This window comes from Pleurodeles waltl, chromosome 6, assembly GCF_031143425.1.
Source record: "Pleurodeles waltl isolate 20211129_DDA chromosome 6, aPleWal1.hap1.20221129, whole genome shotgun sequence".
NCBI lineage: Eukaryota > Metazoa > Chordata > Amphibia > Caudata > Salamandridae > Pleurodeles > Pleurodeles waltl.
Window position 1 is genome coordinate 1,610,965,431 of NC_090445.1, and position 27,503 is coordinate 1,610,992,933.

Here is a 27,503-nt window from a genome sequence, read left to right on the forward strand (position 1 = left end):
GACAATCCATCACTCTTTCAAAGTTATTTGCCCTACCTCACAAAGACTGAATCCTAAAAGATGTTTGAGTTTTTATATAGATCACACAAAAACCATTGGGTGTACGATCATCTACTTGAAGGTATCTCTGGGGCAAGGCAGTGCAGAATGGACCTTGTTAAGGGGTATAGTCCTCTGCATCCATATCTGCTATGCATTGGCCAAGAAGCATCCTTTAGAAGGACCGAGGGCCAATTCCACCATGATCAAGGGGCTACCAGTGGTCTCAATTTAGGAATCTGCTTACTGGTATTATTGATTGCTGGGCTCTGCATCTAAGGGTATGAACGGGGTCAAGAAAGAAACTGATGTCAGCGCGTTGGGGAGACACTTATATGCACCTCTTTTCGACACTTCTGGAGCAGTGTAGGTTGGCATGAAGCTATGCAAGGCCACCCACTGGCATGCAGGACCAATACTGTTAAATCATCCGTATCCCGTCTAGCACCTGAGGATATTCTAAGGATGAGGAATCTGCAGGCAAATTAGATAGAGAATCCACCAGAGAGAGCATCACTGAAGGTAACTTACTTGTGTGTTGAGTTCGAACGGTAATAAATATTAAAGTTATGGATATTCAAAGTTTCATAGCAAAAATGTCAAAAGGTGCCCATAGGCACAATGGAGGTACAAAAGTGACTGTCCATCTACATGCATTACCTAAAAACTGCTACTTGAAGCTGCTTTTGCATCAGAAATGAATCGATGTAAAAGTTACCAGCAAATTGTTCTGTCTCACAAAGGCTAAGATATCCAGATCAATATGATTAATCTTCCAATCTGATAGAGAACATCTAGTTGCTGATTCTTTACCTTCGTCGTCGTCCCACTCCAAGTCCTCTGGACAATCGGGTAAGTTGAGGCACAAGAAGTAGTTGGCAGCCCGACACCATTGGAGTGTCTTTGAGCCCTGCAGAGTCAGAAGGGGCCACTTTGGATTCCACACCAGTGGCTTCAGCCCCGAGGGGCAGAGATGGATCCATGCTTGGCATCGTTTGTGTCCCCAGGTGGCGCCGTCCCCATCCTCATTGCCGACTTCGACATGGAGCCAGATGGGCACCATACAACTCCAGCGCCGACAGGAGCCATACCTCATGTGTTGGATCCAGGGCCTGTTTCTTATGGGCTAGAGTTCATTGAAGAATGTGAGGGGTCGCTGGACCATTTGGAATACCAGTTCCAATACCCTACGGACTTGCGTATGGACTTGGGTGAAACCAGTGGACTGGACACCTCCCCAGATACTGGCATGCTTTCTCCTCTTTCCATAGCTATGGAGGAGGGTGCTTCATATGGTGAGAAGAGCAGCTAAGTTCCTGGACCTTGAACTTCCTTTGTTGTCAGTCTGGACTAACTTCAACCTGGAGCTTCATCCCCTGTTCCCCTGCTCCCCCTCAATGATGCCCTTACAGATGTCCTACTGGGCACCTTGTCTAAACCCAGCACAGGTGCTCCTGTGAACAGGACAATTGCCCATGGCCATGCTCTGGGTGAACCAAGCTTCCTTACACAACACCCTACCCTTGAGAGCTTGGTCATCCAAGCCTCTACTTCCCATGGCGTGTTCCCTTCTGCACCCCCGGATAGGGATTTCGAGAGATTAGACGCACTTGGGAAAAATATGTTTTCTTCCGCCAGCCTAGCATTGCGGTCTGTGAACACTACATGCCTTTTGGGCTGTTTTTTCCCATACTCTGTGGGATACAGTTGCACAAGTGCTGCCACATGTCCCGGAGGAGGTCTGGGCTGTACTTTTCCAAGCAGTTGCTGATGGGAGAGATGCAGCAAAGTTCATGATAAGATGTGGACTAGGCACAACCGACTCACTGGGCAGAGTGGTTGCATTGACAGTGACCCAGAGGTGCCACATCTGGTTGAGGATGTCTGGCTTTTTGGCGGATGTCCAAGCCAACCGTATGGCCATACCCTTTTATGGCATTTGTCTCTTCAATGAAAAAACAGACTCGGTGCTCGAGCGCTTCAAGGATTCTCGTGCTACGGCCAGGTCCTCATCTGCACAAGTCAGGGGTTTCAGTCTTCCCCTACCTGGACGACTAGCTGTTAAAGGCGGGCTCGCCCTGGCTGTCATCTCCCACCTTCAGAATATGGCAGACCTCCTGCATTCACTGGGGTTCACAATAAACGTGGCAAATTCACACCTGACTCCCTCTCAGACACTCCTTTTCATCGGAGCGGTTCTGGATTAAGTGCAGTTTCAGGCTTATCCTGCCGGTCAATGAGTCGAGGATATTCAGGCTAGGATACTGATGTTTCAGCCACTGTCCTGGATTTCGGTGAGAATGACTCTGAGGCTATTGGGCCTCATGACCTCCTGCATCCTGCTGGTGACTCATGCTAGATGACATATGCAGGCTCTGCATTGGGACCTGAAGTTCCAGTGGGCGCAGTAACGGGGAATCTCTCCGACATGGTCCAGATCTCAGAGTGAACTGCATGAGATCTGCAGTGGTGGCAAATGAGCCTCGATTGTGTCAAAGGCAGATCCCTCTCCGTTCCCCAACCAGAGTTGACAGTAATGACAGATAAGTTACTCCTGGGCTGGGGCAGCCAACTGGCGATCAGGCTAGCATTGAAAGCATTTCTTCCTTAACTCAAGGGGAAGGTAGTTCAGGTATTCACGGACAACACCACAACCATGTGCTACTGCAACAAGCAGGGCGAGAGGGGTCGTGGCCCCTCTGTCAGTGGGCTCTGTGTCTCTGGACATAGCTGGAACAACAGGGCATATCCCTGGTGCTTCAACATCTGGTGAGCTCTTTGAACGCCAGAGCAGACAAACTCAGCCAACAATGCTTAGTCCAGTACAAATGGCGTCTCCATCCAGAAGTGGAGAAAGATCTTTTTTAGCATTGAGGAGAACCTTGGTTAGATCTGTTTGCCTCTGCAGAGAATGTGCAATGTCAGCAGTATTATGCATTGGAGTTTCCAAGGCGGCAGTCGCTCAGCAACACTTTTTGTCTAGTGGAACTCAGGCCTCTTGTACCCCTTTCCACCCATACCACTTCTGCCTAGAGTTTGCAAGAAGATCCAGAACGACCGGGCCAAAGTCATTCCAAGCTATTGAGCATGGCCACGATCAGACTGCCCCTTCAGATTAATCTTCTGTCGCAGCATGGGAGGATTCTCCACCCGAACCTGTCCAGCTTCTACCTTCTTGCATGGAGATTGGGCAGCAACAGCTTTTGACATTCCACCTGAGGTCTGTAACATAATCTTGGCAGCCACGGGTCCCTCCACCAAAATGGTATACGCCTGTTGTTGGAATAAATTTGTGGCATGGTGCACAGACAAGTCTGTTGACCCCCTCTCTGCCCCTTTGTCTAAGGTCCTGTTGTGTATCCTTTCCCTGGTCCAGGAAGGCTCTGCTGTGGGCACTCTCAAGGTTATTTATCTGCTATTTCTGTGTTTTTGAGGTTGCCTGATCAACCTTCTTTAAGTCTACTATTTTTAATAGGTCCTTAACGGCCTTACCCATATATTCCCCATTTATTATGCGCCAATGGGATTTGAATTTAGTTCTGACATTCCTGATGTGAGCTCCTTTTGAGCCTCTCCACAATCGTCCTCTCAGGTTTCTAATTTTAAAAACAGGCTTTCTTGTGACCATTACATCTTCCCACAGCATGACTGAGCTGCAGGCATTTTCATCACTTGAAGGATTGTGTGCTCCTTCTACTAGAGCTAAAACTAGAGCTACGAGTGCGACCACTGCATTCATTTCCGGAGTTCCAGTCCTTGAGATCTGTCAGGTGGCAATTTGGGCATCCCTGCACATGTTTACCAAACACTACTGCCTGAACAGTCCGGTCTGTAGGGAAGGTTACTTTGCCCATTTCGTCCTGCAGGTCTTTCTAGTATGATCTTAGTTTGCAGACCCACCTCCGGGGATGGTATTGCTTGGGTATCTATTATAAGGTAAGGAATCTTAAACCAGATGTCTCTATCAGATGGACAAGTTACTCACCTTTGGTAATGCCTTATCTGGTGGAGACAATATCTAGTTGCTGATTCCTTAATGGCCTACTCATCCTCCTCACTCTGCGAACTGATTTCAAGGGACAGGGACTCCCCTTTCAGGGCCTTAGTTTTGATGCACCAGTGTCCAGTGTTCTTCATGGCTATGCGCTTCTGATTTGGAAAGTTGTGAAAAGAAACTGACATCAGCGTGCCATGGTGGTGACTATATAGGACCCACAATGTCATATCTGACGACGGACTTGGAGCCGATCAATGCCACGCAGGGGTACTGCTAATTAAAAATCTCCAGGTCCAGACTGATGCCTGGGAGAAATTCTAGGTAAGGAATCTGCAACTAGATGTTGGTATTACCAGAGTTAAGTAGCTTGTCACTCTGGTTCTCTCCCCTGCTTTCAGTGTTCCTGAAACTGTTCTTCTGAACTCCTGTCATATCTCTAAGAGTGAAATAGACCACACTTCTTGCTACAGCCAAGACCCACAATATGTTTTAACACTGTGAAAATCACTCCTGCTCGATTCCACTTTCCCAGGCCATCATGGCAGCCTCCTGAGCACCAGAAATCTTTGTAGCTATTGCTGGTACCAGGGCTTAGGGCCTTCCATTGGCAACTGGATTGTTGAATCTTCCTCATAAAATGGTGCCCTTCTTTAACTACTTGTGTCCTGGAGATGGAGATCAGGAGACCAGGCAGCTGACACTCAGACAGCATCATCAATCACTGAGTACAGATGGAGAGCAGATGTCCATAGGGGTTCTTTCTTCATCAGGTCTGTCAAGCTCTTTCTTTTGTTCCAGGGATATTCTGATCAGTTGGTGTTGAGGTATTAGTTTTATTGTTTGCACCAGCAAGAGTCTGGAGGATTTTTACACCCAGTCTTGAGATAATTCCTATAAAAAATCAGTCCTGTTTTGCAGCACTTACTCTTTCATTTCACTGTAACCATTTGCAGAGTTCTTAATCCAAGATGACACTAGTCAGGCTCCCCTCAGGAGCTCCATTTCACATTGAAAGTCCATCCCTATAGAAATGAGGGAATACACCCTCTCCTTGTTTCAGGAACAGCTTCGGCTCCTACTGTGGACGGAGACCAATGTCTGATAGACCTCTCTAGCTGAAAAGGTTTCTGCTGCTTGTAGCTCAATTTTGGATTTTCATTTGAAAGAAGAGGTTGTTTCTAAAGTCCTTTATGCGGTCATCTCTTCCTGCTTCTTCTAGATAGACCTTCCAAGGTAAATGGCCATTGTTATCATCACAAAATTCTTGCAGACTTAAACATTTCAGTATCATTCTCCAGCAGGTCATCAGTTCACATCTAATAAGGATACTAATTCAATTCACTGGAATAATGTATCCAGCTAAATTGATTTAGTTGTAATCATCTTTCAGGTACAATTTTTAACATGTACTTTTCACTACGGATATCAAAAAAGTACTTTCTACATTGAATTAGGTTGTTGATAACGAAGGAAAGATAACAGTAAAGCACTGCTATAAAGATGTTTTTCGTTTTCAATTAGGCCTGCTGAGGGAAAAGGTAACCTGACATCATAGTGACAAATGGCTTCTGGCAAGTTTAACTCTGGGGACATTCTTTCCTTTAATATTTAGTGTGAACTACTTTCATACATTAGGCACCCAGTGCTGTTAGCTTGAGTGCACAATTAGGGGAGACCTATTTCATATATAATGGTCAGTTTCCGTTATGAGAGAGCATGTTTCTCTGCGACATGTTATTGAAATGGTGTTAAAACAAACTTTGGCCTAGCCAGAACACAAAGGTATTCTCTGCAGCAAGACCCTTTTTTCAAGCATCTGGAGAGTGTAGACATACTCTGCATTTACCCATGACATTTAACTTCCTGCACCAGGTGACCACGGTTGAAAGTTAAATAATACATTTAGATATAACCTATCTTACAGTATATCATCAGGCAAAGTACACATGCTCTGTCACTGAATGACAGTGTGATATTTTGCCACAGCCAATAATAATTTTACAAAATTACACTTTATCATACAAAAATATGTCTAATGGTCAACGTTCTGTTGGATACTTTCAGGAGACAGAATTGAGAAGAACATGTCTCTTGGCGGGACCTAATTGTCACCCTGCTATGCAGTGCCATAACATTCTTTATTATCTGCTCAAATGTACACAGCAATCCCACAATAACCTCCTTTGATCTTACTTAAATGGTTCCACATCAGAGTTCTATAGCCATGACTCCACTAACCCATTTCAGTTTCACAATATGCCATGATCTTTACCTTATAAGCTTTCTCCCCAGGGTGGCCTCAGATTCCCTGAGCTCCATCACACTTTCTGACTCTCCCCCCTCATATTTTCCCAGGGTGCCTCAGTCACCATGTTTTAGCTCAGTCTTTTGGTCTGCATCACACTCCCATTACCTTTACTGTCATGAGAATGGTCATGGCCTTAAAGGCATTGTAATTTGTTCTCCAAAAACTCTATAATCAGAGTATATGTAGATCTTCTTTGCCGCCATCACAAGGTTCCTAATGTACATTGTGTAATATATACCTGATCTTATTTTTGTTTTACATTTTCTCAGGGTGCAGTTGGAGACCCAGGACCAGAGGGGCCTGAAGGGCCACAGGGACCTTATGTAAGTCAAAGATGAACAACTGATTAGGCTGGGTGAATGTCAACTGTTTTTTTTGCATGGGTTCTGAGAATTGGCCTTTAATAGAGGGTGGGATCTTCTCATAAAGGGTTGAGTGTGGTGGCTGATGAGTTGTAGTTGTGCTCCATCATTTTTCATCCTCAATACAGTGATGTTTTCAATCTTTATTCATCCTCCGCTGATCTTGCTGTTGTCTGTCATTCCAATTTTATCTCTGGCCCTTTTCCTTCCTTTCCTTGCCATTCTCTCCGTATATGTTTATCTCCTGTCTCCCTTTTTGCTTTCCATCTCTTTTCACCATTCATTTCCTCCGTACAATATCTCATTTCTCTTCTCTTTTCACTACTTTTTCATTTGACCCCTTGTCGTACTTGTGTACGTACTTCCTTTCAACTGTACATTTGGTCCTATTTATCATCATCCTCTTCCTATATTATCTAATGCTTCTTCATTATTGTCTTTTTGTCTATTGCTTTCTTCCTGCTTCACTGAAGTCTTGCAGCCAAAGCATACCTCGTCTGAGCCTTGCTACCATTTAGAGAAGCCCTGACTGACGTTCTCATGGGCACATGGTTTAAACCTTCATCCGGCCCACCTCTAAATAGACAGTTGGCACAAAGCCACAGACCTGTCCCAGAAGACCCTACTTTTTTGATGCAACACCCTACTCCTGAGTCGCTGGCAGTTCAGCATTCCACTTGCAGAATCAGTTCTAACTTATTCCTTATGACCTCAACATAGAGAACTGATGATAATTGAAGCATTTGGGAAGCTAGTGTTCTCCTCACCTAGACTCAACTTTCGATCAGTCAACACCAGCTGCTTGCTGTGTTGATACTTACACTCAGCGTGGGACATTATTCAGAGATCTTGCCAGCATTATCAGAGGAATTCCACGCAAACCTGGCGTAGGCCATCCTGGATGGCCAGGATGTAGCCAAAGATGTCATAAGGTCAGGGTTAGACTGAACCAGTTGTTTAATAGGCAGAGCAGTCAGACTAGCATGGTGCTCCAGTGACACACTTTATCAAGAATGGCAGGACTCACAAGAGCCTCTATTTTAGAGGACACATTTTAACTTAGCCTTTCTTTCTGATGGTGAATTTTTACTCAATTTTTCACTTATGGGATATACTGAAAAATCACTGTACATGCAGCATGTTTCATGTAAGTGTTGATGCTGTTCAGTCTATTCACTCTGTTCTATAGCTAAGCTCACAGAATGCAATGCCCTAAGTATTATGATTGTCTATGGCATCAGCTCATCCTTTGCATAATATCGTCACATCAGCTCTGCACCTCTGACACTGTGTGATACAAACAGTGCTTGTATTATGAAAACATCCTCTGTAACATTGGGCGAAGGAGCACTTCTGCTAGGATTATCCTGGAGCGTGGGCACTGTGGCCAAGGTGCAGCCCTACTGACTTTGACCTCTACTTAGCAAGGGACGATATCCTGCATGACACCAGACTGGCTTCTTGGCACATATTACCCAGGTATGGGGGGGGGAGAGGATGGGGGGGTTAGCCTATCCCAGTCAATTTGACGGATGCTACTCCCACTATGTTCTCGATAGTGTAGGCAGTAACTGATAGGAGTGTAATTAACATTATCATGGTTGAATTGTTTATCTTCACCATTTTGTGATGCTGGTTACCATGCTTTGTCTTGTTTGCCTAATAATTGCAGCTCGTGTTTTTTACCCAAGAATATTATTGTTGCAATACATTTTTTTAAATAAAGATTTCTACATCTTTCTCGTGTCTCACCTTAGGTGCACAGGGTGACAACAATCTGAGTAGTCATGTTTAAGGTTGCAGATACTTTCTGGTACCCTGTTATGGTTATTGGTTCAGGTGGGGAACTGGGAGGTAGCTTGAAACCATGTCAGCATTTCCTGATAGTATAGGCGAACTGAGTCCATATACACTAACTTTTATGTTGCCCAGATACACAGTCCTACTTGATTAATAGAAACCTTATAACATGGTGCCACCTCCGTTCTAGGTCAGTTACTTATTTAATGGGTCTCTTGAATATTTTTACATGTGCCCAAGGTCCTCTTTTTTTCATCTTTATACAGAGATGTTCGGAGTGTTGGGGATTAATCCTACTCAGCTGAATAGGAAACCCCTATTTTAGTCTGTAGGTTGTTCAAGCTTGAACATTTAAAAGGAGAACCCTACTATAGTGTTCCTTCTCTGAATCCCATTCTTTAAAATGGCGAACGCAATTAACAATCTTAATTGTAGACATGCTGTTATGGCATATTTGGTGCACCAGGGATTCCCTCTCACAGGTGGAGATGCTACCTTCATGGTAGAGGCCCACAAAGCATATCAATGTGAAGTTTTTTATTCATTGGTCAATTTTCCTGCAGGAGATGAAAACATTTCACACATACAATGAGGCTGCAGCACCTAACCAATACAGGTCTCATCAATAGTTAGGAATACCATTAACATATCAGGAACATAAAAATTGGTTCTAAGGCACCCTTCCACATGCACCGCACAATACAAGACTGGGTTCCCGCAGTAATGACGGACTGACCTGGCATGTCCTAGTTGGCTACACACCATACCCAAATTTCGGGTCATTAAATGCTGACGAACTCCGCACCCTATACACAGGTTTAGTGAAATTATAGAGAGGTTTGATGCAGTTTGTTATGCAAACAATATCACAGTTTCGGGCGGGTCTGATCAGGACTCTGGTTGGGGCACCCCTTGAGGTCACAGAATATCCCAAAGAGGTAGTGTACTGGGGCAGAAAAGCAGCTAAAGGCATACACGGGAAAGGAGAGCTATGGACAGCCAAAGGAAACAGGAAAGTAAAAGCAGAGCAACCTTAGTGTGAACAAACAGGAAACAGATTACTAATGGGCAAACAGACTAGGGTTACCACTAAGGTTGTACACAGGGTAAGGCTCAGAACTTTCCACAGCAAAAGGGAATGTCAATGCCTCTGTGCAGATTGCTCTTACAGATATTCACCCCGCAAGCCCCATAGAAAGGAGGCAGCAGAAGTGATTCTGTCTCTGGACCCTTAGAGCACAAACCAGGATTATACTTACATACACAAGACAAGCCCTTGTGGGTCCAGCTGGAAACACAGTGGCAATTCCTGAAAAAAACAGCAATAGCACACTGTCACTGTTAGGCACTAAAGACTACATATAACACTAGACAAAGGATGGGGTCTGGAATTGCCTCCTGGAAACCAGGAGCCAACCCCAGTACAAAGGAAAACACTTATAACCAGGTGAAGACTGATAGTACACTTACCAGACACTAATACCCAAGAGGAAACAGAAACAGAAGGGACAAACTAGGAGGCAGAGGCAGGAACTGGGAACAGGCTCAGGCTGAAGCAGAGGCGGGCATAGGACTGGAAAACAGAGCACAAGCTCTGGCTGGAACAAGCAGAAACAAGAATGGGAAACAGAGAGCAGGCTCTGGCTGGAACAAGCAAGAACAAGACTGGAATACAGGGAGTTTGAACAAGCAGGAAACAGGACTGGGAAACTTGGAGCAGGTTCAAGCTGAAACAAGGCAGGAACAGGACTGAGAAACAGGGAGCAGGCTCTGGAAGAAACAAACAGGAACAAGGCTAAGAGACTGTGAGCAGACTCTGGCTGTAACAAGCAGGAACAGGTCAGAGAAACAGAAAGCAGGTTCAAGCTGAAACAGAACAGGAGCAAGACTGGAACACATCCAATAAAGGGTCTGGAACACAAAGGATTCGAACTCCAATGCACAACGAGGATCTTGAGGAAATGGCTGCTTAGAAGCAGTTCCAGGCTGCAGCAAACCCCAGGTGGAATCACATGACTTGGCTGCACAGGAGAGGTCTCAGGTGTATGTAGTTTCAGACACTCGCAAGTCCTGGAGGAGAGAATCCAGAAAAAGGAGCAACTGGACCTCTCCCATAGAAAACAATGTATAGCAGAATACAGGCTTTCCTGACTACCAGGCTATGCATTATGGGATTTGCAGTCCCAGGTAGCAAATGTAATTCTACAAAAGCATACCATAGCAAAAAGGGAAACAAACTGGAGTCAGAAAGGGACTCTAGATGAGTGTTCAAGGTAATTCCTAGGCTACAGACAGTCCCTTCACAGCGCCCCCTAGAGATGGGACGACAGAGTCGTAACAAACAATAACAACTGCCCCAGCGAGAGATGTACAAGCGGTGCACCCACAATTAGCTGTGCCTGCAATTAGTCTTGCTATTATTAACTCATTTATGGATAAGGTTCCCACCAGATGGGAGGATGCTGCATTCTGGATTGCACAAAAAAACAAATCAGCTTGAAGTAATGATTCCCCATATGGGACCCCTGTATAAACATAGAATTCTCACTATGTGCCTACCGCTTGGTATGGCTCCCCCATTGAAGACTGTGCCACTTGGGGCACCATCTTTGCTGTGTGTATATCATAACACATGGTACACTATCAATAACTGTTTTGTCTGAGGTGCTAAAACAGGTTCAGAATGTATACGGGGCTGCCCCTGCCCTGACTTGAGGATTAAATTAATTGACAACTTTGCCACAGTTTCCTCAATTATATTGAGAAATACTAAAGGGAAGGCTGCAGCGTTGGCAGTAAGCAAAATCCTTGTGCAGGTTCCTGTAGCAGACAAGTGCGCAAACTACCAAATAATTATTGCAGAACCCTATACATCTATAGGTCGAGATCATTTGGGAGCTAGTTGTAATAAGCTGCAGCTTAAAGGCAAATCTGAACAAGATAATTCCAAGCAGGCACCAAAGTCCACTAAACAAATGCTGGGACAAACAGGGTGGATCGCTGCAACCGGAGCCCACTGAAAAGCATTAGAATTTATGTAACCGCGATACTCTGAAACAGCCTGTTAGGTATCAGTATACTGATGAACGTCCTTCTTGCTCCTTTTTGGACTCATCAGACAAACACTCTGAGAGAGGAGGATAGCACGAGCACAGGCATGAAAAGTATGTGAAACCAAAAACAGACTCACTGCTCATCTGACATCCATCATAAAAGAGGAAGAGAAACTTCTATAACAAAAACCCTAGTTCAAAAAGAACAAAGTGGCAGTTATTACAGCCAAATTTGTCAACATATTGAAAACATTCCTTCAGAACATTGGCCCTGCTAGTCAGTGCAGCAGAGGTCACAATAGTTTGCTGGAATCTTCAAGAGTTTCTGGTTTTGAGAGCAACTAGTAAATTTGTTCAAGTTGAAAAACCAGATCAGCTGGTGAGCCCTCCCTACAGACTTTATAAATTGGACACTCAAATTGAAGGTGAGTGTCCTGCATACTACTGAAGTGATTTTCTGAAAAACATTAACATATATTGTATTGTATTGTTTATTGACATATCGAAACATAAAATATCATAATCAAACAAGAATCATAACAAGAAAAACCAAGATTGAAAGGGTCCCAACGTAAAAACACATCTTAAGAATATTATACATGTTACTTTAGTAGCTTCTCTGGTTTAAGATCCTAACAAACTAAAAACTATTAGTATATGCTATAATTATTACGGGCCTAAAACTTCATTTTAATCAGGAACCAAATCAAAACATTCCTATTTAGGGCTAGAATAATAACCATTTGCAAAACTTTGAGTACGACAATTCTTGATAATATGATCCAACTCCGCCATATAGTTTAAAATTCCACACTTTAAAGCTAGACCGAATGCATTGTGCAAACTATGCAATACGAGTTCGGGTTTGGGCTATCCCATCCAAGTACTTAAAGGGCTCTGCAGCGGATGGACCGGGCAGCCAACAGATACTTTGAAACGGCACTGACTACCACTGTGGATGTATTGCTTTTACACATTCTATATGCATTAGCATAGTCATGTAAAGACAATATTTTGCAGAGTGGAATAATACATTTATTTCTGGGAATCTTGTATTTAGGACAAAAAAGGGAAATATCCAATTGATTCCACACCTAACTGGCACAGTTTACATTTGTTATCATCAGGGCTGTTTGTCGACTATCGAACAGTAAAAGCATTGACTGGCAGGGGGCCATATCTGAAATGAAGAATTAGGGAACGGACATGTGCAGGTATGATCAGGTCAAAAAAATGTTCAGCCAACGGCTCCTGTTTGACAGATAAAAATTCTAAAGTCAACTGACCCAACCTACTGCTCTGAGAGATCTGATCATTTACCTTTGTCCAGTAACTTTGTTTAATAAGTGTGGCCGTGTTAGCCGAGATTGATTCAGGGTTCCCCCCCAAAACTGGTGGAAACCTAAATCGGTCCAAGCCAATTTAATTTCCAGCAGCATTTTGACCCTATCCAGGCAACTTAAGCTCCTAAACAAAGCTCTAATTCCCTCCCTAAAAGGCTCCAGTTCCTCTGTCTCCCAGAGTCGGATCCAATATAAAAGTGGTTTCAAGTTTACAATGTCAGCAATATTATTTAATCCAAGATCTAGTCTTAAAGCTACTAACTGGGTGCTGTTCCCTAGCCTTGCTATGTAAGTAATAAAATTATGTTCATTAGCTTGTAGTATATTCAACTGCCTATCGAAACCCCACAGTTCTGCCCCATATAGGGCAGCTCCCCTAACCTGGGCCGTGTATATTTCCACAATGGGGTTCAACTGTGGACTTACAGCTGTTTTAGCTTTTTGGCATTGGTCCTTTCCTCTATAACATAATAAGTGTGAGCTTTTGTTAATGTGTGCGTCCCATTTGTCAGAGTCCATCAGTCGGATCCCCAGATAATCAATGTCATCTGATAGAGACTTCTAGTTGCAGATTCCGTACCTTTGAATTTCCTCAGGCGTCAGACTGGATCCGGAGATTTTTCTTCGAGCAGTACCTCTGCGTGCCGTTAGGTGGCGTTGGTTGACTCCGGGGGTGGCGTTGGCATCGTGTTCACTGTGATGACGTCGCAGCTGTATATAGGCGCCACCCCGGTGCGCTGACTTCGGTTCTTTTCCTTCCACGCCAGCCTACGAGCAGATCCAGAGAGAGCTACGTCTGTAGTTTTTTTTACTACGTCTTCACTTTTGTTGAATTCTTTTGACTAGTTTGTGGATGCGTCAAGTGATGTTCCGCATGACTGGTTTCAAGCCCTGCGACTCCTGTCACCGAACGATGTCGGTGACGGCTCTACACCTCATGTGTCTCTGGTGCTTGGAGCGCGATCACATCCCGAAGTCGTGCTCTCGAGTGTCGGGCCATGAACCCAAAAGCTTTGAAGGAGCGGTCCCTAAAGCTCATGGCGGCCCAACACTCAACTCCGCAGCGCTCACAGTCTCATTCGAGAGGAAGGTCTCGAGACCAGCCGCGTAGTCACCACCACTCTTCATCCTCAAAGTCATCAGGATATTTGGGTCACAAAAAGAAGAAGTTGAAGAAGGACAAGCGTCACCCCGTCACTCTGACAATGTGGCGCGGGAAGAGCGTCGACGCTCTAGGCCTCAGTCCTTGGAGCCTTCATCTGGGTTGGCTCCGCACTTCCCCGACTTCCTGTGAGTCGGAGCCACCCCTGCCCTGCTCAAAGAATTTTATGAGGCAATGCGCCTCAATTTTTGGCAGACCGACCCATCTTTGGTGCCCTCAGGCACAGGTGAGTTGGTGAGGGCCCCCGCAGGTTCGAAGTCGTCAGCTTTGGCCATGGCTCTGGAGGGCTCCTCCGGATCCAATCGCGGAGCGGTCCCAGCACCAGTTGTGCCACAGCGACCTTCCCCGGCGTCGGGTCAGATGTCGATGATCCCGACGTCGGTTGGGCCAACAATCAACGTCGATCTCATCCTATACTCGACGACCTGGAGATGGAACGACGTTGCTCGACGCCGCTTCCGTTCTATATGGGCTCCCCTGGGCCCAGGGTTGATCCTGACCCTTATGCTTATGGGTATGGATACGGGGAGAGTTTGGAGGGCACGCTGGACCATTTAGAATGCCAGCTTGCCCCCCAAATGGACTGGGTGCAGGATTTGGATGATGCCAGTGGTCTAGACACCTCCCCTGACACTGGTATGCTCTCTCCTCCTACCGTGGCTACGGAGGAGGGTGCCTCACATTCCATGGTGGTGAGAAGGGCGACTGAGATCTTGGACCTCGAGCTACCTTCTGTGGAGGTTAGGATTAATATTCTGACCGACGTGCTTCAGCCGGGGTCTTCCTCTTCCAAAACCCTTCTTCCCTTAAATGAGGCGCAGAAAGACGTCCTTTTTATGTACTTGGTCCAGACCCAGCGCACGGGCTACTGTGAATAGGACGATTGCCCGCCGCCATCGGCCTGCACCAACAGACCCAAAATTCCTCACCCAACACCCCACACCTGAGAGCCTTGTCATCCAGGCTTCCTCTTCATCTGGCACATTTCCCTGCTGCACCCCGATAGGAAATCAAAAATACTGGCCAACTTGGAGAAGAAGTTGTTTTCTTTCAACAGTCTAGTGCTGCAGTCCGTGAACACCGCATGCCTTTTGGGCCGCTATTCCCATACTCTCTGGGATACAGTTGTGCAAGTGCTGCCTAGAGTTCCAGAGGAGGAGGCCCGGACTGTTGTTTCCCAAGCTGTAAATGGGATGGAAGGGATGCAGCAAAGTTCATGATTCTTTGTAGACTGGAAACGACCAACTCTCCGAGTAGATCGGTTGCATCGACGGTGGCATTGAGACGCCACATCTGACTGAGAACATTTGGCTTCATCAGGGTATGTCCAGCAATCCTTGATGGACATGCCCTTTGATGGCACACGTCTCTTCGGAGACAAGGTGGACTCGGCGCTCGAGTGCTTAAAGGAATCCTGAGGCACGGCCCGGTTCCTTGGCCTTACACCCGCTTCTAGACCACAGCAGTCCACCTTTTGCCTCTTTCACGGCTACGGAAGGGGCACCCAAATGCGTCCTTTCCCCCGGCCATCAACCCGTGCATGCTGTACAGCCCCCGCGGGGCTGCAGACATGGTGTCCCACGCCCCCGGGGATCAGGGAGCCAGCGGGTCGCCCAGTCCACCCCAGCCCCCGCTTTAGCCTCCAAACCTTCCTAGTCCGCAGGTACACCAGGAACCAGTTGGCGAAAGGATTCGCCATCACCTGCCCCAATGGCAATCCATTACCTCGGACGGGTGTGTCCTTCAGATTGTCCGAAGGAGCTTCTCCCTCCCCTGCGAGACACCTCCTCCAGCCATGCCACTGTCATACAATCGAATATCGGAGGATCATATAGCGCTTCTCTGTGAGGAAGTCTAAGCCATTTTGGCCAAAGGAGCTATAGAGAGGGTTCAGTTGCTAGAAGTAGGTTGTGGTTGCTATTCCTGCTACTTTCTGGTACTGAAAAAGGACAAGGGTCTTCGTCCTATATTAGATCTTTGGTCCCTCAACCTCTTCCTGAAAAAGGAGAAGTTCAAAATGTTGACATTGGCTCAGGTCCTATCTGCCCTGGATCCCGGAGACTGGATGGTAATGTTGGACTTACAAGACGCATACTTCCACATTCCTGTCTTGCCGGCCCCCAGACGTTACCTACGATTCGTGATAGGTCACAAACACTTTCAGTTTACGGTGCTCCCCTTTGGCCTTACCAGTTCCCCTCAGGTGTTCACGAAAGTGAGATGGTTGTGGTGGCAGCTCATCTGCGCAGGTTAGGGGTTCCAGTCTTTCCCTACCTCGACAATTGGCTGTTGAAGGCAAACTCGCCCCAGACAGTCGTCTCCCACCTCCAGACTACGGCGAACCTTTTGCATTCTCTGGGGTTCACTATCAACGTGCCGAAGTCACGCCTGACTCCTTCTCAGACGCTCCCTTTCATCTGAGCTATTCTGGATACAGTGCAGTTTCGGGCATATCCTCCCCTAAAGCGAGTCCAGGATATTCAGGCTATGATACCAATGTTTCAGCCTCTGTCCTGGATTTTGGTGAGAAAGACTCTGGAGATGCAGGAGGATTAATAGCCTCCTGCATCATACTAGTTCAAAAAGCCAGATGGCATATGCAGGCTTTGCAATAAGACCTGAAGTTCCAGTGGGTACAGCATCAGGACAAGGTCCAGATCTCGAAAGAACTGAAGGAGACCTGCAGTGGTGGTTAACGAAGCAGGATTGGGTCAAGAGCAGATCCCTCTCCTTTCCCCAGCCAGATCTTACAGTTGTGACAGATGCGTCACTCCTGGGATGGGGTGGCCACATGGGAGAAGCGGAGATCAGAGGCCTCTGGTCTCCAGCAGAAACTGGGCTCCATATCAATCATCTGGAGCTCCGAGTGATTCGACTAGCATTGAAAGCATTACTTCCTTTTCTCAAGGGGAAAGCAGTGCAAGTGTTCACAGACAACACCACCACCATCTGGTACTGCAACAAACAAGGCGGAGTGGGGTCATGGACCCTTTGTCAAGAGGCTCTTCGACTCTGGACTTGGTTGGAACGTCAGGGCATTTCCCTGGTGGTTCAACACCTGGCTGGCTCCTTGAATGCCAGAGCAGACGAACTCAGCCATCGATGCATGGTCATCACGAATGGCGTCTCCATCTGCAGGTGGCGCAAGGTCTCTTCCTTCAGTGGGTAGAACCTTGGTTAGACTTGTTCGCCTCCATAGAGAACGCACAATGTCAGCTGTTTTGCACGTTGGAGTTTCCAAGGCAGCTCTTGCTTGGCAACGCCTTTCTTCGCGAGTGGAATTCAGGCCTCCTGTACGCTTTTCTGCCCATACTACTTCTGCCCAGAGTTCTGAAGAAGATCAGGCAAGACTGGGCCCAAGCTATACTGGTTGCTCCGGACTGGGCACTTAGACTCTGGTATCACAAGCTGTTGAGCACAGCCATAGCTTCTCCGATCAGACTGCCTCTTCGGGAGGATCTTCTGTCGCCATCCGAACCTGTCCACCCTCCACCTCCTTGCCTGGAGATTGAGCAGCAACAGTTGACGTATTTTGACCTGCCACCTGAAGTCTGTAATGTTATCTTGGCAGCCAGGCGTCCCTCAACCAAAACCGTATATGCCTGTTGTAGGAAGTTGGCTCTGTATGCACTATTTCAAAGTAAGGAATAGTATGCACAGAGTCCAAGGGTTCCCCTTAGAGGTAAGATAGTGGCAAAAAGAGATAATACTAATGCTCTATTTTGTGATAGTGTGGTCGAGCAGTAGGCTTATCAAAGGAGTAGTGTTAAGCATTTGTTGTACATCCACAAGCAATAAATGAGGAACACCCACTCAAAGACAATTCCAGGCCAATAGGTTTTTGTATAGAAAAATATATTTTCTTAGTTTATTTTAAGAACCACAGGTTAAAATTTTACATGTAATACTTCAAATGAAAGGTATTGCAGGTAGGTACTTTAGGAACTTTGAATAATCACAATAGCATATATACTTTTCACATAAATCACATATAGCTATTTTAAAACTAGACACAGTGCAATTTTCACAGTTCCTAGGGGGAGTAAGAGCTTGTTAGTTCTTGCAGGTAAGTAAACCACCTACGGGGTTCAAGTTTGGTTCCAAAGTAGCCCTTCGTTGGAGGTTCAGAGCAACCCCAAAGTACCACACCAGCAGCTCAGGGCCGGTCAGGTGCAGAGGTCAAAGTGGTGCCCAAAACGCATAGGCTTCAATGGAGAAGGGGGTGCCCCGGTTCCAGTCTGCCAGCAGGTAAGTACCCGCGTCTTTGGAGGGCAGACCAGGGGGGGTTTTGTAGGGCACTGGGGGGACACAAGTTAGCACAGAAAGTACACCCTCAGCAGCACGGGGGCGGCCGGGTGCAGTGTGCAAACACGCGTCGGGTTTCCAATAGAAATCAATGGGAGACCAAGGGGTCTCTTCAGCGATGCAGGCAGGCAAGGGGGGGGCTCCTCGCGGTAGCCACCACCTGAGCAAGGGAGAGGGCCTCCTGGGGGTCACTCCTGCACTGGAGTTCCGATCTTTCAGGTCCTGGGGGCTGCGGGTGCAGAGTCTTTACCAGGCGTCGGGATCTGGGAGTCAGGCAGTCGCGGTCAGGGGGAGCCTCGGGATTCCCTCTGCAGGCGTCGCTGTGGGGGCTCAGGGGGGACAACTCTGGCTACTCACGGTCTTGCAGTCGCCGGGGAGTCCTCCCTGAAGTGTTGTTTCTCCACAAGTCGGGCCAGGGGCGTTGGGTGCAGAGTAGCAAGTCTCACGCTTCCGGCGGGAAACGCAGTTGTTTTAAAGTTGCTCCTTTGAAACAAAGTTGCAGTCTTGGGTGAACAGGGCCGCTGTCCTTGGGAGTTTCTTGGTCCTTCTAGAGCAGGGCAGTCCTCTGAGGATTCAGAGGTCGCTGGTCCCTGAGGAGAGCGTCGCTGGAGCAGTGTCTTTAGAAGGGGGGGGAGACAGGCCGGTAGAGCTAGGGCCAAAGCAGTTGGTGTCTCCGTCTTCTCTGCAGGGTTTTTCAGCTTAGCAGTCCTCTTCTTCTTAGGTTGCAGGAATCTGAGTTCCTAGGTTCAGGGGAGCCCTTAAATACTAAATTTAAGGGCGTGTTTAGGTCTGGGGGGTTAGTAGCCAATGGCTACTAGCCCTGAGGGTGGGTACACCCTCTTTGTGCCTCCTCCCAAGGGGAGGGGGTCACATTCCTATCCCTATTGGGGGAATCCTCCATCTGCAAGATGGAGGATTTCTAAAAGTCAGAGTCACCTCAGCTCAGGTTGCCTTAGGGGCTGTCCTGGCTGGCCAGTGACTCCTCCTTGTTTTTCTCATTATCTCCTCTGGCCTTGCCGCCAAAAGTGGGGCCGTGGCCGGAGGGGGCAGGCAACTCCACTAGCTGGAGTGCCCTGTGGTGCTGTAACAAAGGGGGTGAGCCTTTGAGGCTCACCGCCAGGTGTTACAGTTCCTGCAAGGGGGAGGTGATAAGCATCTCCACCCAGTAAAGGCTTTGTTACTAGCCACAGAGTGACAAAGGCACTCTCCCCATGTGGCAAGCAACATGTCTCGAGTGTGGCAGGCTGCTAAAACCAGTCAGCCTACACGGGTAGTTGATTAAGGTTTCAGGGGGCACCTCTAAGGTGCCCTCTGGGGTGTATGTTACAATAAAATGTACACTGGCAACAGTGTGCATTTATTGTGCTGAGAAGTTTGATACCAAACTTCCCAGTTTTCAGTGTAGCCAGTATGGTGCTGTGGAGTTCGTGTCTGACAGACTCCCAGACCATATACTGTTATGGCTACCCTGCACTTACAATGTCTAAGGTTTTGCTTAGGGGTGACTTATCTATACTGCATAGGCAGTGTGAGGTTGGCATGGCACCCTGAGGGGAGTGCCATGTCGACTTACTTGTTTTGTCCTCACCAGCACACACAAGCTGGCAAGCAGTGTGTCTGTGCTGAGTGAGGGGTCCCCAGGGTGGCATAAGATATGCTGCAGCCCTTAGAGACCTTCCCTGGTATCAGGGCCCTTGGTACCAGGGGTACCAGTTAGAAGGGACTTACCTGGATGCCAGGGTGTGCCAATCGGTGTGCCAATTGTGAAAACAAAAGTACAGGTTAGGGAAAGAACACTGGTGCTGGGGCCTGGTTAGCAGGCCTCAGCACACTTTCAAATCAAAACTTAGCATCAGCAAAGGCAAAAAGTCAGGGGGTAACCATGCCAAGGAGGCATTTCCTTACACCTGTCGTTGGAAGAAATTTGTGGCATGGTTCTTGGACAAATCTGTCAATCCTCTATCTGCTCATCTTTCTCAAGTCCTCCTCCTTATTCTTTCCCTTGCCCAGCAGGCAAGGCACTCTTGATGCTTATTAACCAAGCCTCTATGGGACATAACCTCTTTACTAATTCCTCCATTTTGTGCTCCTTTAGTGAGGCAGCTAAATCAGCAGGGTCCGCCTGGACCCTCTCTGCTAAACCACTTTCAGATCCAATGCCAGGGAGGCCAACTTTGAAGAATTTTCGCCTCGCTTTGTTTTCCCTTTAACTGATGGGATCTCTGACATAACAGGTAGAGTGCCCAGTGGATCTGATGGAAGCTCTACCATAGGTGAAGCAGGCAGATAAGAAGCAGAAATCTCCTGGCAACCCTCTTGCTTATTTTCCAGTTGATTCAACCTCGCTACTAGTTTGGGTGGCAGAGGTGCCGAGGATGGCAAAGGGGAGATGGCTGGGGAAGCTACAATGGACAGACGTCATTCGGCAGGCTCAATCTCCTTTTCTATGGCAGCAACTGCCTTTTGTAGGAAGCCATCTAATGTACTATTGCCTTTGAAGCTGTCTTGTGTTGTTGCTATCTTTCGTTTCCCCATCTTTCCCCAAATTCCAGAAGCATAAATGGTATATTAATCTCAAATCTTATGGTGCCACTGGCTGTCGGTGTTTAAATACTGCAGTCCCAGGTATTGAATGGAGTGTCACTTACTGTAGGTATGGAGGCTCTTCTGCCACGTTAGGGAGGTGGCCCAGCCCAGCCTCCTCCAGATGATGACGGATGAAGGCGGGCCTGCTCTTGGCGCAGGCTTCACCCGGGCCGCGCTCGCGCGCTTCCTGTGCAACAGCAGGTGCTGTCACTCGCATGTGCCTGATGGAGCACGCCGCCGCAGCTCCTTCCGCTAAGGAAGCTGAGGGCTGTGGTCCTCCAGGCTCCCGTCCGGTCTCAGGTACCAGCACCTGCCTGCAACCGTGCAGTGGGAGGCGCTGTCACTCAAATGCGCCAATGGCGCATGCCGCCGCGGCGCATGCCGCTAAGGAAGCTAGGGGCTATGGTCCTCCTGGCCCCCCTCCAGTCTCAGGTGCCACCTGCCTTAACATATACTTATGGCATCCTCTTGGCTGAGGTAGATTGGCCACCTGAATTTGTTAGGAAAGTCCCAAAAGGTCTATTATTGTTCCTGAAGCAGTCAAGCAAGTGTATGCCAAAGATTAGGCTGTTGCACAGACCCCAACACTATACCGCAATCAAGTATGTTAGGGTATGGGTTCCCCCACCATATAATAGCTATATACTTTAGTCCACAAATGCAAATATAAAATAAATAATTCTGTCTAGCCTTTTGGGTTTCTAAGGTATTAATCTCATAAATAATTATCAAGCAAAGTGATGCTCAGTGGTATATCATCAATTACTCATTAATTTCAGCTCTTCATGTTAGTATATTATATCCACATTTTTATTATAAATCACAGAAAAGATTTTCTTTTCACTTAAAACATATATTTTTAAATCAAAACATTAACAAAATAACATCTCACACCGCACCATACACTCATTAATGCAAATCAGACTCATTTGTTTCTATCAATCATATCCACCTTCATATACAACATTAAAGCAACCAATCTCAAACAAAAATCTAAAATCCCATAATAACCATCATACATGGAAAACATACAAATTAACATCCCTTTTATTTACACAACCTCAATTAAATTGCAGATCTACAATGCAAAATTATTTTCATAATGCATGTTTTATCCTAGTGCTTCATTACAGTTCATTGCACAGTATGGCTTTTTAAATCTGAAACATTATTTGCTAGCCACCTCATTTAAAATAATATGTCTCAACACCAATGTTAATCATGTTACAGATATTTGAAATGACTTCACAATATACTTTAGTTGGTTCAGTGGCCTTCATTCATAAATATACAATACATAGTCAAATGTGGGTTGTCGAACATATGACAAATATGTCAATGCGCGTTTTGCCTAGAACGCCTTCTTTAGGATTGCCACATTCAGCGACCATTAAGGTATACCACAACCTGCAAAAACATAACACAAAATAACCAACTGTGCCACACCCTTTACTATTTAGAACAATAAGCAACATACAGTGCCCATTTACAGGTGGGTTTCAAGTCAAAGCTTGCTATAATAATAAAAATAATAAAGGTCTACTTTAGCAAAATCTTTATATGAATGCTATCTTCGGTCAAGGCTCCAAGCTCTCACATGGAATAGGGCCCCCCAACGATATTCCAAAGCCCTGTTAATCATAACTTCTGTATCCTGGAAATAAACCAAAATCAAATGTTGACAGCATCCTGAATGAGCCTATTTTATTCCTCAAGCCCAATAAAGCAAAGTTCTACCGTTAATAGAATGTCCTCATCCTATATTGATGATAGTGGAACATGCTTCTCAAAGAAGATGCCAAAACTGGTCAAACTTAATATTAAACAAAAAATAAAATATGAAAATGAAAAAGTAAATCACTAGGAAATTGCAAACACTGATGGACAACCTCACATCGCCAATTCCTCTCCACTTCCACATGCTGAAAGGACTGGTGGGTCCAAAACATTAACCGGCATTTCACTATTAAATGTTAATGGGCCACTCAGGGAAACCTCTCTCAATCCCATTCACTATGCATCCCAATGTGGTCAGGATAAAAAAAACTATCCCCACAGGGAATCATTCCATGCTATAATCATAGCGCTATTAAGGGTGTCTAATACCTGAACAGACTCTCAATCGTGGATTCAGTGTAGCCTTATCCACTGCCCCCTCACCTTATTTGAGCTCACATGTTGCACCAGCATGCAGATATCCTCTAACACAAGTAGAGCCTACTGCGTATCTCCAAGGGGGGGCCGTAATGCTCTTCCTCATCCTTAAGAACCCGAGCGCTCAGGTGCGTTGTGTGCCGACGTCCTGACACAATATATGTAACGCTAAAATGATGTTCATCTTAACATGGGCCATAATCTGGGTAGGCTCCTTGGTCATTTAATCTTCACCAATGTTCTTTGAGTCAGTGTAATAAATAAACCACTCAAAGCTTTACATATCCTGGTACCACAACTCATAAGTAGCCTGGGATAGAAAACAATTATTGAATACATTACATGCTGAAATTCTACCTCCATACATATTGTTTACTGCAACACCACCATACGTATTGTTTACTAAAACGACGGCCAAATTAAGATGGGAGGGAACTCCCTGCACGGAGGATAACCCACAATCTGTGGGTTCCTTAGTATCTCCTTTCCTACACTCTCTCAGGACCAAACCTCTTCCACATCCCACCAGAGTAAAATTCCAATATACCTCATGCAGTTTTCTATAATCAGCAGCATCTTTCCCTGCTGGTACAATTATTATTTCCAGGATGATCTATTTCCTACTATCAGGAGCATGTCCCTTTTCCCAAAAATGTTTCTCTAATTGCACTGCGTGCTTTTTCTTTTTGATAGCTGACCTGTGCTCATTCCAGCGTATGTGAAAGCTCTGAGTTTACTCACCCACATAGCCCTCATCACATGGACATGTTAGCAAATAAACAACATTCTGAGTTTTGCAATTGGTCATTATATTAAGATGTATGGTATAGCCATTGTGTATAAAAGTGTCTGTTTGTATTGCGCTCTCACAGGCCATACATTGTCCACACCTAAAATTGCCTCTCAGTGTTATTCCCATCTATGGTGTTCTGTACAAACACCACTCCTGCATAGAGCCTTGACCTCACTAGTTTGTCTCTAAGGTTCTTATTGCAGCAAAACCAAACATAGGTCTCTGGATTTTCTCCATAGTCTCTGGATCCGTATTAAGGATATGCCAGTTAGAATTTGTCATCGGACGCACTTTTTCATTCATCACTGGATGCTTGGTGATGCAGACTAACCTTGGTTCCCTTACCCTCTTCACATTATTCAACAGAAGATCTCTATCATAGTACCTTCCTCTTTCATACCATGCACTCTTCGGTCTTTAAGGATACCCTCTCTTGAGGAACGTCTCCCTCATTATAGCAGCCTTCTCATAAAAATCACTAAGATTGCCACAATTCCGCCTCAATCTAAGGAATTGGTTTCTGGGATGGTAACTATTGAAGTGGAGAAAGGTTTCGCGCAGAGGGTTTCACTTACAGGTCCACTTCTAGTCTCTCCGAAATTATGCCGGATCCATATATCCAAAAATTCCACTTTCTGCGGCTCATGTTAGCTGTAAATTTTAGATTATGGTCACAAAGATTTATCAATTCCAAGAACTCTTACAGGGTTTCTTCCCCTCCTTCCCAGTTGAAAAAAATTTCATCTTTGAAACGGCATCAAATGAAGGACCAATTTATAGAATGGGGCCACTTCATTATGAATTAATTTATCTTCAAAATGACCCATAAAAATATTTGCTATACTAGGGGCATAAAATGCCCCCATACTGACTCCTTTAGTTTTTACAAATAGTTCACCCCCAAATTCAAAAGTATTTTCGGAAAGGACAGTTTAAAGGCATTCAAGTATAAATGTTTGAGGCGCCTCTCCCAAATGTCGACTCATAAATTCTTCAATAGTGGCTAAAACTGCCTCCTGCGGTATATTACTATAAAGCGCCTCAATATCCGATGTGACCAAAATCTGATAGGATTGGTTAAACCTCAGGCCTTTCACAGTTGTAATCATGTGCCCAGTATCTTGGATATATGATTTGATACTAGGCACTTCAGGTCGTAAAAATGAATCCACATACATGGACAGGGCTTCTGTTACCGATCCTATGGTCAGGACAAGGGGGCGCAAAGGGGGGTCCTTGCTGTCTTTATGCATCTTTGGTACCCCATATGTACCGGCCTTATGAGGATTCGTAGCATTCAGAAATTCATACTCCTTATTACAAATAAAGCCCTCATTAAGGGCTTGCCTGGTTAAACACTTTATTTTCTTGGCCACTCTCTGGGCGGGGTTTATCTTAATTCTTGCATAATGCTGTTTATTATTAAGCATTAATGTTAATGTTTTGATTAAAAAATATATTGTAGGAAAGTACCATCTTGCCTGGCATGTTACCCCCATATTTCACTGTATATATGTTGTTTTATTTGTATGTGTCACTGGGACCCTGCCAGCCAGGGCCCCAGTGCTCATAAGTGTGCCCTGTATGTGTTACCTGTGTTATGACTAACTGTCTCACTGAGGCTCTGCTATTCAGAACCTCAGTGGTTATGCTCTCTCATTTCTTTCCAAATTGTCACTAATAGGCTAGTGACCAATTTCACCAATTTACTTTGGCATACTGGAACACCCTTATAATTCCCTCGTATATGGTACTGAGGTACCCAGGGTATTGGGGTTCCAGGAGATCCCTATGGGCTGCAGCATTTCTTGTGCCACCCATAGGGAGATCTGACAATTCTTACACAGGCCTGCCAGTGCAGCCTGAGTGAAATAACGTCCACGTTATTTCACAGCCATTTACCACTGCACTTAAGTAACTTATAAGTCACCTATATGTCTAACCTTTACCTGGTAAAGGTTGGGTGCTAAGTTACTTAGTGTGTGGGCACCCTGGCACTAGCCAAGGTGCTCCCACATTGTTCAGGGCAAATTCCCCGGACTTTGTGAGTGCGGGGACACCATTACACGCGTGCAGTATACATATGTCACAACATATGTATAGCGTCACAATGGTAACTCCGAACATGGCCATGTAACATGTCTAGGATCATGGAATTGTCACCCCAATGCCATTCTGGCATTGGGGAGACAATTCCATGATCCCCGAGTCTCTAGCTCAGACCCGGGTACTGCCAAACTACCTTTCCCGGGGTTTCACTGCAGCTGCTGCTGCTGCCAACCCCTCAGACAGGTTTCTGCCCTCCTGGGGTCCAGCCAGGCTTGGCCCAGGAAGGCAGAACAAAGGACTTCCTCAGAGAGAGGGTATTACACCCTCTCCCTTTGGAAAAAGGTGTTAGGGCTTAGGAGGAGTAGCCTCCCCCAGCCTCTGGAAATGCTTTCATGGGCACAGATGGTGCCCATTTCTGCATAAGCCAGTCTACACCGGTTCAGGAATGCCCCAGCCCTGCTCTGGCGCGAAACTAGACTAAGGGAAGGGGAGTGACCACTCCCCTGACCTGCACCTCCCCTGGGAGGTGCCCAGAGCTCCTCCAGTGTGCTCCAGACCTCTGCCATCTTGGAAACAGAGGTGCTGCTGGCACACTGGACTGCTCTGAGTGGCCAGTGCCAGCAGATGACGTCAGAGGCTCCTTCTGATAGGCTCCTTCAGGTGTTGCTACCCTAACCTCTCTCCTAGGTAGCCAAACCTCCTTTTCTGGCTATTTAGGGTCTCTGTTTCTGGGAATTCCTTAGATAACGAATGCAAGAGCTCATCAGAGTTCCTCTGCATCTCTCTCTTCACCTTCTGCCAAGGAATCGACTGCTGACCGCGCTGGAAGCCTGCAAAACTGCAACAAAGTAGCAAAGACGACTACTACCTTGTAACGCTGATCCTGCCGCCTTCTCGACTGTTTTCCTGGTGGTGCATGCTGCGGGGTAGTCTGCCTCCTCTCTGCACTAGAAGCTCCGAAGAAATCTCCCGTGGGTCGAAGGAATCTTCCCCCTGCAACCGCAGGCACCAAAGAACTGCATCACCGGTCCTCTGGGTCTCCTCTCAGCACGACGAGCGAGGTCCCTTGAACTCAGCAACTCTGTCCAAGTGACTCCCACAGTCCAGTGACTCTTCAGTCCAAGTTTGGTGGAGGTAAGTCCTTGCCTCCCCACGCTAGACTGCATTGCTGAGAACCGCGTGTTTTGCAGCTACTCCGGCTCCTGTGCACTCTCCGAGGATTTCCTTTGTGCACAGCCAAGCCTGGGTCCCCGGCACTCTAACCTGCATTGCACAACCTCCTGAGTTGTCCTCCGACGTCGTGGGACTGTCTTGTGCAACTTCGGATGAGCACTGATTCACTCCACTTCGTAGTGCCTGTTCCGGCACTTCTGCGGGTGCTGCTTGCTTCTGAGTGGGCTCTTTGTCTTGCTGGACGCCCCCTCTGTCTCCTCACGCAATTGGCAACATCCTGGTCCCTCCTGGGTCACAGCAGCATCCAAAAACCCTAACCACGACCCTTGCAGCTAGCAAGGCTTGTTTGCGGTCTTTCTGCAGGAAAACACTTCTGCAC

The 27,503-nt window shown here is 46.4% G+C and overlaps 1 protein-coding gene across 2 annotated transcripts in view; it reads left to right on the plus strand.

Moving 5' to 3' along the window:
- The window catches only part of LOC138301234 (collagen alpha-1(II) chain-like), a 1,268,735-nt gene that overhangs the window by 973,276 nt on the left and 267,956 nt on the right, over window positions 1–27,503 (plus strand). For both annotated transcript variants that reach the window (XM_069241494.1, XM_069241495.1), the window contains one exon: window positions 6,614–6,667. In XM_069241494.1, coding sequence (XP_069097595.1) covers window positions 6,614–6,667 — 54 coding nt within the window. The remainder of the gene's footprint in view (window positions 1–6,613; window positions 6,668–27,503) is intronic.